We start from the raw sequence: 13,589 nt of genomic DNA on the forward strand, positions 1-13,589 counted from the left end.
AAACAAAAAGCACTGATGTTTCAAAATTGCCGCGTAAACTGAGCACTTCGTACACCGATTCGCTGCTTTGCCAGCAGTTTTTTGTGCCGAATCGAGTGCTGATAAGCACTTTTGGCTACGCATGGCAAATGGGTCTCAGCTATCCGCCGCTGTGATTTGGCCCGATCCCAGCTGGATAATGGCAGCTGGGCAATCGAGCTGACGGCGCCGAGAAAGTAGGGGAAGAAGAGAAAGAGGAGAAAGAGAAAAGGAGCGAGGCGCAAGACGAGAGGAATATGGTACAGCACAAAAATAAAATAAACGCCGCAAGAATTTGAATTTTGCATCCCACGAACATCAACGACGGACGTCAGCAGAAGCAGCAGCCGAAGCAGCAGCAGAAGCAGCAACAGCAATATCAGGAGAAGCAGCAGCAGCAATAACAACAGAAACAACAGCAGCAGGAACAACAACAGAAATAACAGCAGCGGCAGCAGCTGCGACAGCAGTTAAAGAAGCAACAACAAGCAGCGCACAGCGGCAATAACAGAGGCAGCAGCAATATCACGAAAAGCAATAATAACATCACTTATAGTAGCCATAAGAGAAGCAGCAGCAGCAACAACAGCAACAACAGCAGCAGCTTAAACAGCAGCAGCAACAACAACATCAGCTTAAACAGCAGCAGCAACAACAACAGCAGCAGCAACAACAACAGCAGCAGCATAAACAGCAGCAGCAACAAGAACGACAGCAACAAGAACGACACTAACAGCAACAACAACAGCCGCTGCGACAACAGCAACAGCAACATCGACGACGACGGCAACGGCAACGGCGACTGCGACGTCAACGCCTCTGCCGGCGAACCGCTATGGCCGGAGTAAAGAAAAAGCCGCGGACGAGCGGCCACATTTTCAGTTCAGTTCCAACGCTCCGAGTGAAGTGAGCACGCAACAGCAACAAACGAGCTACAGTGACAGCAGCAGCAACTGGCCACGGCAGCAACATCGTTTCGAATTTCGATTTCGAAACAGTTCTAGAATTGCCTGCGCTTGCGCTAGAAAACTCTCTTCGCTTGCCGTTTTCAAAAATAATCAACAGCTGTCCCATCCAGCACGCTAAAAACCGTTTCTTGTTCGGAGTGCGAGTGTGATTCACCCCAGTCTTCAGTCTTCCGATCTTTCAATATCCCACTAGGAACTGAGAACTCTGAGATATTACACAAAACGAGAAGAACAGACAAAAATAAACACAAAACACGTGCGGTTTCTTGGCGGTTTTGAGGCGGTTTTCGTTCACTGGCTGTGGCTGTGTTTTGTTTTATGCAAATCGGCGTTAAACTCAATTGTACGAATACGGAGTGCAAATCGGTTGGTGCCAAACAAATTATATAATTTGCCATAAACAACTAACGTTTGTTAGTTGTCGTCGAGTGCAAGGTGGGTTCTAGTTCCTAATGCAAATGTTGCTAACAATTTGATTCTATTACAATTACTTAAAGTTTATTTAGTTCTAAGCTGCATATTTATTAATGGTGCTATTTCCGATCAAGTTTTTAAGGTCAGCAGAATAAGTTATGTGTTAATATTGCGCTCCAATTATAATAGATCGTTAACCTGAAAATGGTGTCATAATTGCTTAGTTAACTGCATATAACTAATTCGTATTTCAAGGCGCAAAACATTCAAAATACTAATTAAACGAGGGCTAACTATAGCCATATTGACATAAATAGTGATTTAATGCCTGATTTTATCGTGTTCTGACGGCTTAGAAAAACGTGATATACATATTAATGCTTCGGTTAGAACAGTAAGCTGATAACTAAGTAATTTTGATATTTAAATTATTGTAATTAGCGGATGTTGAAGTCTAAACAGAAAGTGAAATCAATGCAAACTGCAAAGTACATATGCTACATACATAAGTATGTATATATGGGCCTATTGATGACTAATGCTCTAAACATAATTGCTTTTATTTGTAAGCAAATCCCGCCGATGAGGCTGACCTCCCGCGAGAAATGTGGCGAATTTAGTTAGTTTTCCCACATATACGGGTTGTCGGAAGATGACGTATGACGCCATGTGACCATATAGAAGTCGTATATAGTCGTTGCCCACACTGGTTGGCTGGCAGATGCCGCTTTCCATGGGGACGCCAGTTTAATAACATGGCAACATGCCACACAGGCAAGGACAATAATTTCGGCTATATATATCCTTTCCTCACACATGCGGGCATAGTTTTGTTGCCATTGTTGTTAATGTTGTTATTGTTGTTGCCAGGACGTCAGTAAATATTTGCAGCACAAATTGACCAAACGCCTTCTAAACTCGCAGTTAATTGGTTGTACCAACTTACACAAGTTACGAAGGATCGATTTCAGACTTAAGACCTCACATGCACGTGTCCGTCTGGCGATAATTACTCGTAACATGCAACAAATCGCACATAGCCAACGAATTTCCATTTGCACCACCGCAAATGTTTCAATAATTTATCGCGGCGCCAGCAGAACTGAACAAAAGAAAGATAATGACAGCGCAGTGCAATTGCGGGTATCAAGGAACGTCTAAAAAAGATATATGCATATCAGTTAAACTACATTTTCGCTGGTAAAAAGATACTTAGATAATAAATATCATATCAAATATATATATATTTAACTACTGATTCACCGGACTTGTGCAAATTTGATTAGCCTACGGTTTTTACCCAATTTTACTCTTTGACGTGAAAGTAGCCAAGTTTGCGGCGCTTTTGGACGCCACTCAAGTATCATTATATTTAGAATTTCTGATTTCTGGGCGGCGGCATTTGAAGACGCAGACGACGGTGGCGATAAGGAAAACGGGGACCGCTTTCCGGGAAGGGGGCGCCAAGCGGCGTAGTTATGAATGAGCCAAGAGCCGCCGCTCGTGTGTGATATAATTGCCTTGAGTCATGGGACGCATGCATATAGTATAGAATATTCACTCCTCTGGTGAAAATACATTTCGTGGGCACGTTCAGGTACGAACACGAGACACCAGCGATAAGATAAGATAGTCAACAAAAAAAAAAAAAGAAGAAAAAAGGAAGGTGGAGGGTAAACCATGGTGGGGTTACTTCGTAAAAAGTTTCATTAACTTTGCAGACTATTAATATCGCATATTCTAGATGTCTATCATATCAGCCTGCCATATTTCGTTTCCAATTTATAAAACTCGTCTAACCTCTGGTATATTTCCACTTGCAGAGCGGCACTTAGAGGCGTCGTCATGTCCAACACGGAGAAAGGAGGTCTGCACAGAGTGCGAAGTAAGTAGATAATGAGATATGATATCACTATCATACGTGATAAGACGCCACCCAATATCCTGGTTATTTCATATAGACCCAAACCACCAAACTGATTAACTGCATTTTGTGATGCATTGTGATTTAGGAACTTTCGAGTTGAAATTAAATATTTATGCGAAATAGCTAAAGATTTGTGGTTACTGTTTCCAGTTGAGTTTCCAGTTTCCACCTGCTGTTTAGCCAGTCGAAAGTGCCAGAACAAAGTGGCCCAGTGAACCGCAGCGCCTTTCAATGGCCGAGCCCCTTTTTTTTTTGTTTCTAATAAGGGGCCAGATAAGGCGGCCAGAAACCGCATGACGCCAATGAAAAATGGGGAGCGCCAGGGTCAGTAGGCCAGTAGGAATTGCAACTCGGTTAACATAAACAAATCGATTTGACTCCTCCTCCGTTCAGTTCAGTTCGATTGGTGTCAACGAGACAACTTGTATTGAGGTTACAAATCAATTGGGCTCTGTGATTCAATTGAATGCTGATTGACTTTCCGGTTCCTCCATCGCTCCTTGGCAAATGCTCATCGATCGCATGTCAATTTTCATATGTGTGCTTTGTTATAATAAAATGCAACAAGATATAGTAAGGTGATTAGCTCAGCAAGATCATTATCATTACTGAATATATATCCTGGATAGAGGGCTTTTACCTTGACCCATTTTCCTCAGCTGATCGTTCGTATTTTATTCGCTAAATTAGCTTAATAAGCGTCTAGTAAGAGAAATCCTTAGATATAGACGTTGATAACATATTTAATGGGTTTTTTTGATATGACAACCTGACCCAGTTGTGTCAATGGAAATGTGATAAATATTTAATCGTATCAGCCTCGACACCTCCTCAACTTCTCGATCATTGACACCTGGTGCACCCCATACCATACTCATACCCCCCTACCCATACCCATACCATGCCCATTCATCCATGGGCAGGCACTCCTCGAATCCTCAGGATGTCATCAATACGGACAAGGACACGCCCACGTCGTGGGACAACTGGAGAACTGCGCAGTTGGGCGACCTCATGACGCCATTGTTATGACATTTCCACGGAGCACCACGCATTGAACTATGCAAACAGATTAGCACAGTCACGCTAACTAAACACGTTAGTTGGTCTAGTACCCCCTGAAATTGTTTAACAATTCAAGTTCCGTTTTTGCTGATGGAAAGCTAAGTTCATGGACTACATTTCGAGTACATTTCGCAATTAATTGAACCACTTTTGCGTGTGGTTGTTGTGGCGAAGTTTGCTAATATCCCACCAACGACGGTCATCCGACTGTTTACTTGTTAATTTGTACTTTTGAAGCTGTTTAGCACTTTAGAGCCAGACAATCAGTCAATCAGACAGGTGAAGTGGCTGAAGTGGAGGGGGTTGGTTGATCGCATGTTTCAGTGCACATTTCGTCGATCCCGTGAGCAATCATGAATGATAGTGAAGATCCGAGCTCTAACCATAAGTCAAATTGTTCAATTAGCAGGAAAATATTAAAAATGGTGAGAAATACGTCTCACAAATTCCAAAATGCACTCGTTTATAGCCTCTAATTGGGGGGAGTTGGTATCAAAACTGACTTTGACGGTGCTAATTGGATACGTTATCCCACGAGACAATTACAAATTCAATAAACACTGAAACAATCTGAAATTCATATCGATTAGACAGGTAATAGTATGGATATTCATTACAAACTCGTGTAATTCACACCCACTCACTCGATCGCAAATAAAACAGGAAGGTGTGATTCATGCCTGGTTTTTAAAGGTTTTTATTGTTTTTTGACATTGTGTTTTGAGTAAACACAATTCAAGGTGCTTAAGTAATTTAAAGGTTTCACAAAAAATGGGAATTTGCAAATTGACAAAAATGTATTGTCAAATAATTGAACAGTTTTTTTGGATAATAAAAACGTGTTCTTTTTTGGGGAGAAATTACATTTCAGTAGTAATTTGAGATTAAACCTATAATTTATCATAAACAAATTCCAAAAAAAAGCTTTCAATTTAAGTGGTATATAATAGTGGTAGATAATAAAACTTGAACTAAAAAACATTCGTCCGAGCTGGGCTATCACATTTATTTGCGTTTGTAAATTCCCCAGAGGAACTGCTTTCGATTCTCATTTGAATCCACATTTGAATCCGGCGGGTATTCACCCTTGGCAACAGACTGTGGGTCGTCGTCTGGAATTAATCAAACAGCCAAGTGCCGCCACAAGTAATGAATAATGAGCATGTGCTCCGTTCATTCCGCTTACGATAAATTGTTATTAAACTTTTGTCACTTAACGTCGATTTGCGTGTACTTGATCCCTCAGTTTTATTAATGACTCTCATGATTGGCACTCCATTGTGGGCACTCTGCAACAGGTTCAATTGTTCTATTCGTCTGCTTAATATGCATTAATTAAGACTTGTGTAGTTTTTGTGCAATAACGAGATTGCTTTTAATTAAGCTGTAACAATTTCTTGGAATTTTTAAAGTTGTTTACGCCGCGGCTAGCAAATCGAATTTGTTTATAATTTCATGTCTTGCGGCGTATGTACTTCCGTTGCACATGGCACACTTAATAATTAAATTTGTAACCAGAAATTTCAAGTATTTCGACAATTAAAAGTTCCAACGTTAATCAAATAAACAAGTCCAGACAGTACAAAAAAAGTGCTGGCTTTGACCCGCAAGACCCCTTAATCATTCAGAGCGAGCGATAGTCAAATATGGCGAGACAAGCCTCCATTGATGCTTCTGAAATCATATTTATAATACACAATATATTTTCATTCTATATTTATATATAGAACCGTCCTTAGTCAAGGCAACGCGTGTCTCAGTTTCGAGTGCCAAAGTTCGGCAGTAGTTTTCGACTATTTGCGAAATAGTTGCTGATAATTTTGATGGGTCCAGAAAATATTGACACTTGGCGACGAGCCCCCTTTTATACATACATATATATAGTTTTTACTGCCAGCTATAAATATATACATACGACGGGGTCTGAGACCCCTGACAAGTTGTTTACAACCTGTAGCTCTTCATTAGCCGGCACGTGCATCTATGAGATATGGCCGGAGGAAATGACAACTTGAAGATACATTCATGGGTAGAACAGCTCATACCAGTCATATCTTATGCTGGATTAAAGTGATTCGGGTATTGGCAATCAGATTGGCGTTCTTTTGATGTTTGCATGGGCCACTTTATGGCCAAATGCAGACAAGTCAATAAAAGTTCTGTCTTTTCTGCTTCAGACATCAGACATCAGACACATTCCATTCCATAAACTTATCAGTCTCGATTGGTGCCGTAAATCTATACAAGTTCCTCCTCCTTAACACTGATTGCACTTTGAACGGCAAGCGCCACAAGTGCAGGGTCCCAATTGTAAATTTCCATGGAAGATTTCCCAGCTCGATTCAAATCTAGGACAATGGCGAAGATGGCAATGGGAGAGTTCCTCGAGAGATGGCCAGTGAATCACAATGGTCGATTGCCCAACAAAAGTGATAAGTGATGCGTCTGTGTGTGCATTCAACAAACAGCAATTGGCACAATAATTCAGCAATTAATTAGCTTATTGCTTATTGTGGAAGTGGAACCAGTTCCACAGAAACAGAAACAGAAATAGAAACAAATACTCGAAAACAAACAATGTCGTCGTTGTCGTTGTCGTGGCATTACAATTCACTCGTTTTCAACGAGGCCAGTTCCGTAAATCAGTTAGTTGCAAACGGAAATGCAGTTGGCCAGCACAACAAAGCCAGTAATTGCCGCTAGAAGGCGACGCGGCAATGTCATCCATCCGACATACATATATAGATACTATATTGGGTATTTTTTGAACAGATACTTACAGTGCGTTTCGGCGTTTAAAACTAAGTTGGTATATATGTATATTTTTGGTGATTTTAAGTTAAGTCAAGTTATGGCTACAATGGCGTTCGATTCCATATATTCAGTTTAAGATATGATTGATAGTTTTCTACAGAAAGATAGCTACAGAAACACAACAAATCGAGGACAAACTGTCCTTAGCTCCACTGTAAACGTGATCACATGAAAAATCCAGACACAATCGATTGATCTCAACTGATCTCGAAATTGTGTTTTGCATTTCCCCTTGTGGTTAATACCTGCACCACTTAGGTTGGCGCAAATCAGTTGTGACTACGATTGGAAATCGGGTGTGTGGGTGCTGTGGTGCTGTGTGGTAATGGCTACAAATCGAAACTGAAAAGTGGGCTCGTGGCTGGCGCGCCTTCGCCATAACTCATACGCCACGTTGCGCCCGCCTCGATCCCGTGACAGGAAAATGACTTGGCACCTTGACGGAAAATCAGTGCGCATTTGTGTGATGTCGATGCGGGCCTTTCTTTCTTTTACACGGATGGCAAAATGGATGGAAAATTTTTTGGCCCCGACCAAAATGCCCACGCAAATGCTGAGGACATTCCACCAGAAAATCCGAAAGCCACACATCACATGCGTTCCATCCATTCGAGGAGAAAATATATATGAGTCGGTCGCAGCTGATGACGATATCGGTGGCTAACTTTCACCAACACACTCAATCGCCCAGCCGATTTTGAAGGTCAGGAATGGCCAGAGAGAATCGAGAGTGTATATAGTGGGTATATAGAGTATCTGCGGTGGGTGTGTACCCAGTGCCCGCATTCGAACGCCAGAGAGTCATTATAAATAGATCCGAAAGTGTAAAGGAAGACGGAATATACACAAATGAAATGGATTGAAAATAATAAAAGACGGAATGTACTTAGAAACGTACAAGACATTTTCGAAATTGCTTTTGCGTCAACCCAAAAGTGCCGGATATGCGTCTTTTTGAAAATATTAAAAATTACTATTTAAAAGCAATAGCAACCATCAATCGATTGAGTTCCATCTTCCCTTCAAGTAACACTTAATTGGTACGCTGTTTTTGGTGAATAAATTTCAGAATTTCCCGAGAAATCAATGAACCCCGTAACGAACTGAGATACACTTGTTGCTCGATCGTAAAAAGCAGTAATTTAAGTATGACGTTTTGCCCGTATTCATTTCGTTTTATTTACTTGCCAGCTATTTTTAAGTTTCTGCCTTTCTTTGATGGGATTTTTATGTTGGCGCGGACTGGCGAACTTGTTTAAACTCAAGTAGAGCATCAACGAAAGCCAATAAAGGCTAAAGATCGCCGCAAAAATAAAACAAAATGAAATAAACTAAGGGAACGAAACAGAGCCAAATCAAATAACTTTTCGCACGAGACAGGCGAAATTCTGAGAACAGTTTGTCAAAATCCAGTTGACCCGGCAGTTGGATACCCAAATAATTTCGACCGTTTTTAGCCGGTTTTCTGTGCTTCTCCGCTGTAAACATCAAGCCTGGCCTTCACTTAATTTATTGGCAAAAAGATAGCACAAAGCATTAGTTTGTTGATAAACAAAGCTTTAAACAAATGAACAGTTTGAGGCGGCAATTAATCAAGAACTCTTCTGTTGGAGGCAAACAAGTTTCGGCCATTCAAATTCTCGGAAGGAGTCACAGACTTCAGAATTCGAGATGATGAGTAAGATCAGTTTGAGAACCCTTGATGAGTTCATTCGGATAAATTGGAGCTCTGTCTCGAATTCTATTCAATTTAATTATCATCCATAATATGTGCTTAATGGGAATGGAATTTACAAGTTGAATAACTGGATTGATTAATTAGTTGTGGTGCAAACAAAAGCCCTTAAAAGTTGTTCGCCAATCTTAGCGAATTTAATTTATAAGAAATTTAATTTATGGTTAGAAATTCCCACACATTTGGGAACTATTTTTAGCTACTATTTAAGATAAGAAAATTTACTACTTTAAAGTCATAGTCCTTGCCAGTTTACGACACTAATTTATTATAATTTATTTCCCCTGTGGAAGTGGAAGTCGTATAAGTCAATCCTTATCAATATATATAGTGGCGGTAATTTGCGGCACACGCTTATTTAGCATTGATTTGAGCTGATGATGAGGTGTTAGGCAGCCGGACATGCCCCAGAAATTAACAGAGCGCTACTTGTTAATGATCCAAAATTTCCCATTGACGTACCCTCTTGATGAATGCCAATCACAGACCACCTGAGTTCCCATTATCCCCCGATATTTGGGCTTTAGTTCTGGTCCGATCCGATACGATCCTACTATTCGTTTTTGGGAGGAGAAACTGGTCTATGTCGAAACCTTGCCGATATTTTTGTGAATTTATTTTTATTTGTGTATTTTGGGCACGTTTTTCTGGTTATATAGAGAATTGAGAATTTATAGCAAACATGACTAGAGATTCGTATTTTTTAACGCTTTTTGATGGTTCAGTTTCGGTTATTTTCAAGTGCTAATTTGAATACAAGTCGAGTGTCTCGGTTTATTGTTGCTCCGCTCGTTTGATGATACTCACCGGTGTCTAGACAAGCCGCCGAGTGGCGTTATTTTCGTATTTATTTTTTGCATGACATTAACATGATATTGGGGCAATAATCAGCGAGGTGGGCGTGTCCCGTCCAGACAGGCGATAGACTGGCCCCGATAGTCGCTTCCCCCAGCTGATAGCGATTTTTTCTGCTTTTTTTTTTTTTTGTATATTTTTGTATGGGAAAGTCGTTTGAAGCCAGTTTATTATTTATTATAATCGGTTGGCTTATGAATTTATACCGACACTTGTGAGCATTTCCCTGAAATTGAAGTGGGAGTTAACTGGAGTTCAACGCCACTTGAAATTTATTAATGTGATTTGCGCAAAATGCAACCCGGCTCGAACAATGCACTTTGCCACTTAATAACCGCCCAAAAAGCGACAGCCTGAGTCCGAGTTGATTGTGGACACCACTTAATGATCTTCGAATTCATGTCTTTGGCATCGAAAAAAAAGCTGATTCAGTGGTGATTTTCACTGGGCTGCATCTCCTCGAAATCCAGCTGCACCCACAATACGGCGATCCTCAAATCAAATTCATGGCCCATTCGATATGCTATTGAGGTCACCTGGCAACGACGGTTAAGTTTTGTCATTGCGATTTTATTGGCTCATTAATATGGGTAATTAATGCTTTTATCTGGGCTGCATCGTGTAATGAAAACAACAGATTACATCAGATAATAAGTGTAGTGGGCGGGATGTAGTGAGTTGATAACAAATCAGTTCAAATGGGTGTAAACAAAACGTGTATTAGTTTTATATGCATTAACTGAGGTTTATAATGCAGGCTTTAGACATTATTTTACTTGAAGAATATATTTTTTAAAAGTTATTCTGCTCAATTAAAATGTAGTAAAGTTTTGTTATCAGAAATTGGGTCGTTCTTTGGGTGGGTTTTTTGCTTAGTCGCTGGTCGCCTGATTTTCGGCAGCTTGGGAATATTCCAGAGCTGAATTTTAAATGCCTAACCTTCCGACGACCCCGACGACGAAGCTCCGACTTATTCGCCATGTACTACAGTATCAATGCCTTGCACTCTACTATATGATTAATTGGACACCGCTCGTCCCTTCCAGACTTCCTGTCATGCCGCCAAGTTCTGAACCTGCTGACCATGCTCGGCTTCATGCTGAACTACGCCCTGCGAGTGAACCTCACCATCGCCATCGTGGACATGGTCCAAACCAATGACACATCATCGGGCAACGCTACTCTAACGGGGAATGGTACGGCGGTCAATGGCAATTCACATTCAGTGGATGTGAATGAGGAACGGTTCCCCTGGGACAGCTACCAGACCAACTTTGTGCTGGGCTGCTTCTTCTGGGGCTACATCCTCACCGAACTGCCGGGCGGTCGTCTTGCCGAGCTGATCGGTGGACGCCGCGTCTTCGGACATTCCATGCTGTGGGCCAGTCTGCTCACCCTGATCACGCCGCTGGCGGCGCACATCAACTACGTGGTGCTCATCGTGGTGCGAGTGGTGCTCGGCTTCATGCTGGGCGCATCCTGGCCAGCCATTCACCCTGTGGCCGCTGTTTGGATTCCGCCCATGGAGCGCTCCAAATTTATGTCCAACATGATGGGTAAGTGAATGAGTTCCTTGTCCGTAGAAACTCTCTTAAGCGGACAGCCTTATTGTCCGCCCAAGAGAGAGACTTCCTTTCATTGTAGAGACTTGCTTTCTTTAACATATATTTACTTTTTATTCGATAGCTTCTTCCCTTGGTGCTGCAATCACCATGCCCATCTGCGGCTACCTGATCTCCGTCGCTGGCTGGGCCAGTGTTTTCTATCTGACAGGAGCCGTGGGTCTGCTGTGGTCCTTGGCCTGGTTCACCTTTGTCTATGAGACCCCCGCCACTCATCCCAGGATTTCTGCCGAGGAGAGGCGGGAGATCGAGGAGGCCATTGGCACCTCTACCTCCAAGAAGCGTCCCAGCCACGTGCCCTGGGGCCAGCTGCTCTGCTCTCCGGCTGTGTGGGCCATCATCATCTGTCACGGACTGGCTGTCTTTGGATTCTTCACCGTTGTCAATCAGTTGCCCACATTCATGTCCAAGATTCTGCTCTTCGATATCAAAAAGGTGGGTTTGTTGGACAAGGCTTATCTGGGATTTTATCGTTACTAATAGATTTGTTCTTCTGCAGAATGGTTTGTTCTCGTCGCTGCCTTATCTGGGCAAATACGTTATGGCTGTGGCTTCATCCTACCTGGCTGATTACCTGCGCAAGAAGGGCACTTTGAGCACGACGGCCACCAGGAAGCTATTCACTACTTTTGGTAAGTAAATTGTAATATCATTTATGAGTATTTCAAGCTTATATCCAATCTTTTCTTATTTACAGCTCTTGTGATTCCGGGTCTTTTGATGATTGTGCAAGTGTTCCTGGGCTACGATGCCACCTGGTCTGTCACCATCTTCTCGCTGGCCCTGTTTGCCCATGGAGCTGTGACCGCTGGCTATCTGGGCAATGGCTTGGATATTGCACCGAACTTTGGAGGAACCATTTTCGGACTGGCCAACACGCTGTCTTCCTTTGGTGGCTTCCTCTCCACGTGGATGGTGGGCGCCCTCACCTACAAGGATGTACGTGAACCTAGCTTACAATTCTATATTATACAAAATATTAATTTGAGTCTTCTATTAAACCAACAGGAATCCTTCCATTCGTGGCAAATTGTGTTCTGGATTCTAGCGGCCACCTATATCTCGGGCGCTGTGGTGTTCGCCATTCTGGGCAGCGGTGAACTGCAGCCGTGGAACAATCCTCCAGAGCGCGTTAAGATCAGCGATATCAACCAGGAGGAGGGTGTGCCACTCAAGAACGAGAAGTGATTTCACATCGCCAGTGAGACCCATTCGGTGCCACTGCGTTTCCTGATGATCGGAAGGGAATGAGAGCCAAGTGGAAGTTGTCAACCCACCGATAATCGTCATCCGCACAAGTTATAGTTGTTGCTACTGCACCATTGAGATTACGGGGCTTTCATTTGGCAATCCCTTAATCAGAGAACTTCCGACCGAAAGGCACCGAACGAAGGCACACTCAGTACACAGAGAAAAACATGATATGAAAGACATTATTTTTATAGACACTGCATGGTTTTTTTCGCACAAAGAACGCACACAAACATCTCATACCCATAGAAAACCCCAAAAAAAAAAAAAAAACCACTGTACACCGATGCACTTGTCTGCTAAATGGAAATTGACTATATTTATAAGTTATATTTACTTTAGTACGCCTACATATGTAACTTTAGGCAATATGTATGTAGCCTAAATGATTAATAGTATTCTGTATGTCCACAGAGCGCACAGTTGGCTGGTGGAAGGACCTCATCCTAATGTCGATCCACAATCAGCTGCTGTGTCCCATATGTTTCGTTTAATTTATAATTTAGCCCATAACTACTGTCTAGCTTAGATGAACAAAATACTTATGCAAGTAGGGAAATACATAAATATTTGCCGATAGTGTAGCTAAGTTGATAAATCATGTAACTTTGTACTATACTTGACTATTTATGTAATTAATTTAAACATTTCTAAGTTCATAATAAAGCGTAACTCAGAAAGAAAGAAGAAAGTCGGTGTTTCAATGGATAATATAGCAACTTACTACCCAACCAAAATCTTTATTTGTGGAAAAACAAAGTACAAATTTCGCCAGATACTTTTAATGATTCATTTACAACCAGTTTTTAATGTATTTAAGCAATTTATCGTTTAGTTTACATTTATAACTGAATAAATGTATGTAATGTAATGTAATGTAAATGTATAAACATACATGATTTTTACATGACATCGATTTG

General features: G+C 41.6%; 1 protein-coding gene across 1 annotated transcript; it reads left to right on the top strand.

Moving 5' to 3' along the window:
- The first annotated feature begins 709 nt into the window (after positions 1-709).
- Positions 710-13,356, top strand: LOC120445651 (sialin). Its single transcript, XM_039626197.2, has 7 exons — positions 710-1,421; positions 3,224-3,285; positions 10,843-11,352; positions 11,483-11,853; positions 11,918-12,050; positions 12,116-12,357; positions 12,427-13,356. Exons 2-7 carry the CDS (start codon positions 3,246-3,248, stop codon positions 12,604-12,606), a joined length of 1,476 nt encoding a protein of 491 aa, XP_039482131.1. The 5' UTR covers positions 710-1,421; positions 3,224-3,245; the 3' UTR covers positions 12,607-13,356.
- Positions 13,357-13,589: the final 233 nt, after the last annotated feature.

The sequence above is a fragment of the Drosophila santomea genome, chromosome 2L, assembly GCF_016746245.2.
Source record: "Drosophila santomea strain STO CAGO 1482 chromosome 2L, Prin_Dsan_1.1, whole genome shotgun sequence".
NCBI classification, from domain to species: Eukaryota; Metazoa; Arthropoda; class Insecta; order Diptera; family Drosophilidae; genus Drosophila; species Drosophila santomea.

What these genes read in the sequence shown, in the direction of transcription:
- LOC120445651 (XM_039626197.2), top strand. Translation starts at nt 3,246, where the DNA reads ATGTCCAACACGGAGAAAGGAGGTCTGCACAGAGTGCGAA. An exon ending in TGCTCTTCGATATCAAAAAG is followed by an intron (nt 11,854 to 11,917) that starts GTGGGTTTGTTG and finishes GTTCTTCTGCAG; the next exon opens with AATGGTTTGTTCTCGTCGCT. An exon ending in GAAGCTATTCACTACTTTTG is followed by an intron (nt 12,051 to 12,115) that starts GTAAGTAAATTG and finishes TCTTATTTACAG; the next exon opens with CTCTTGTGATTCCGGGTCTT.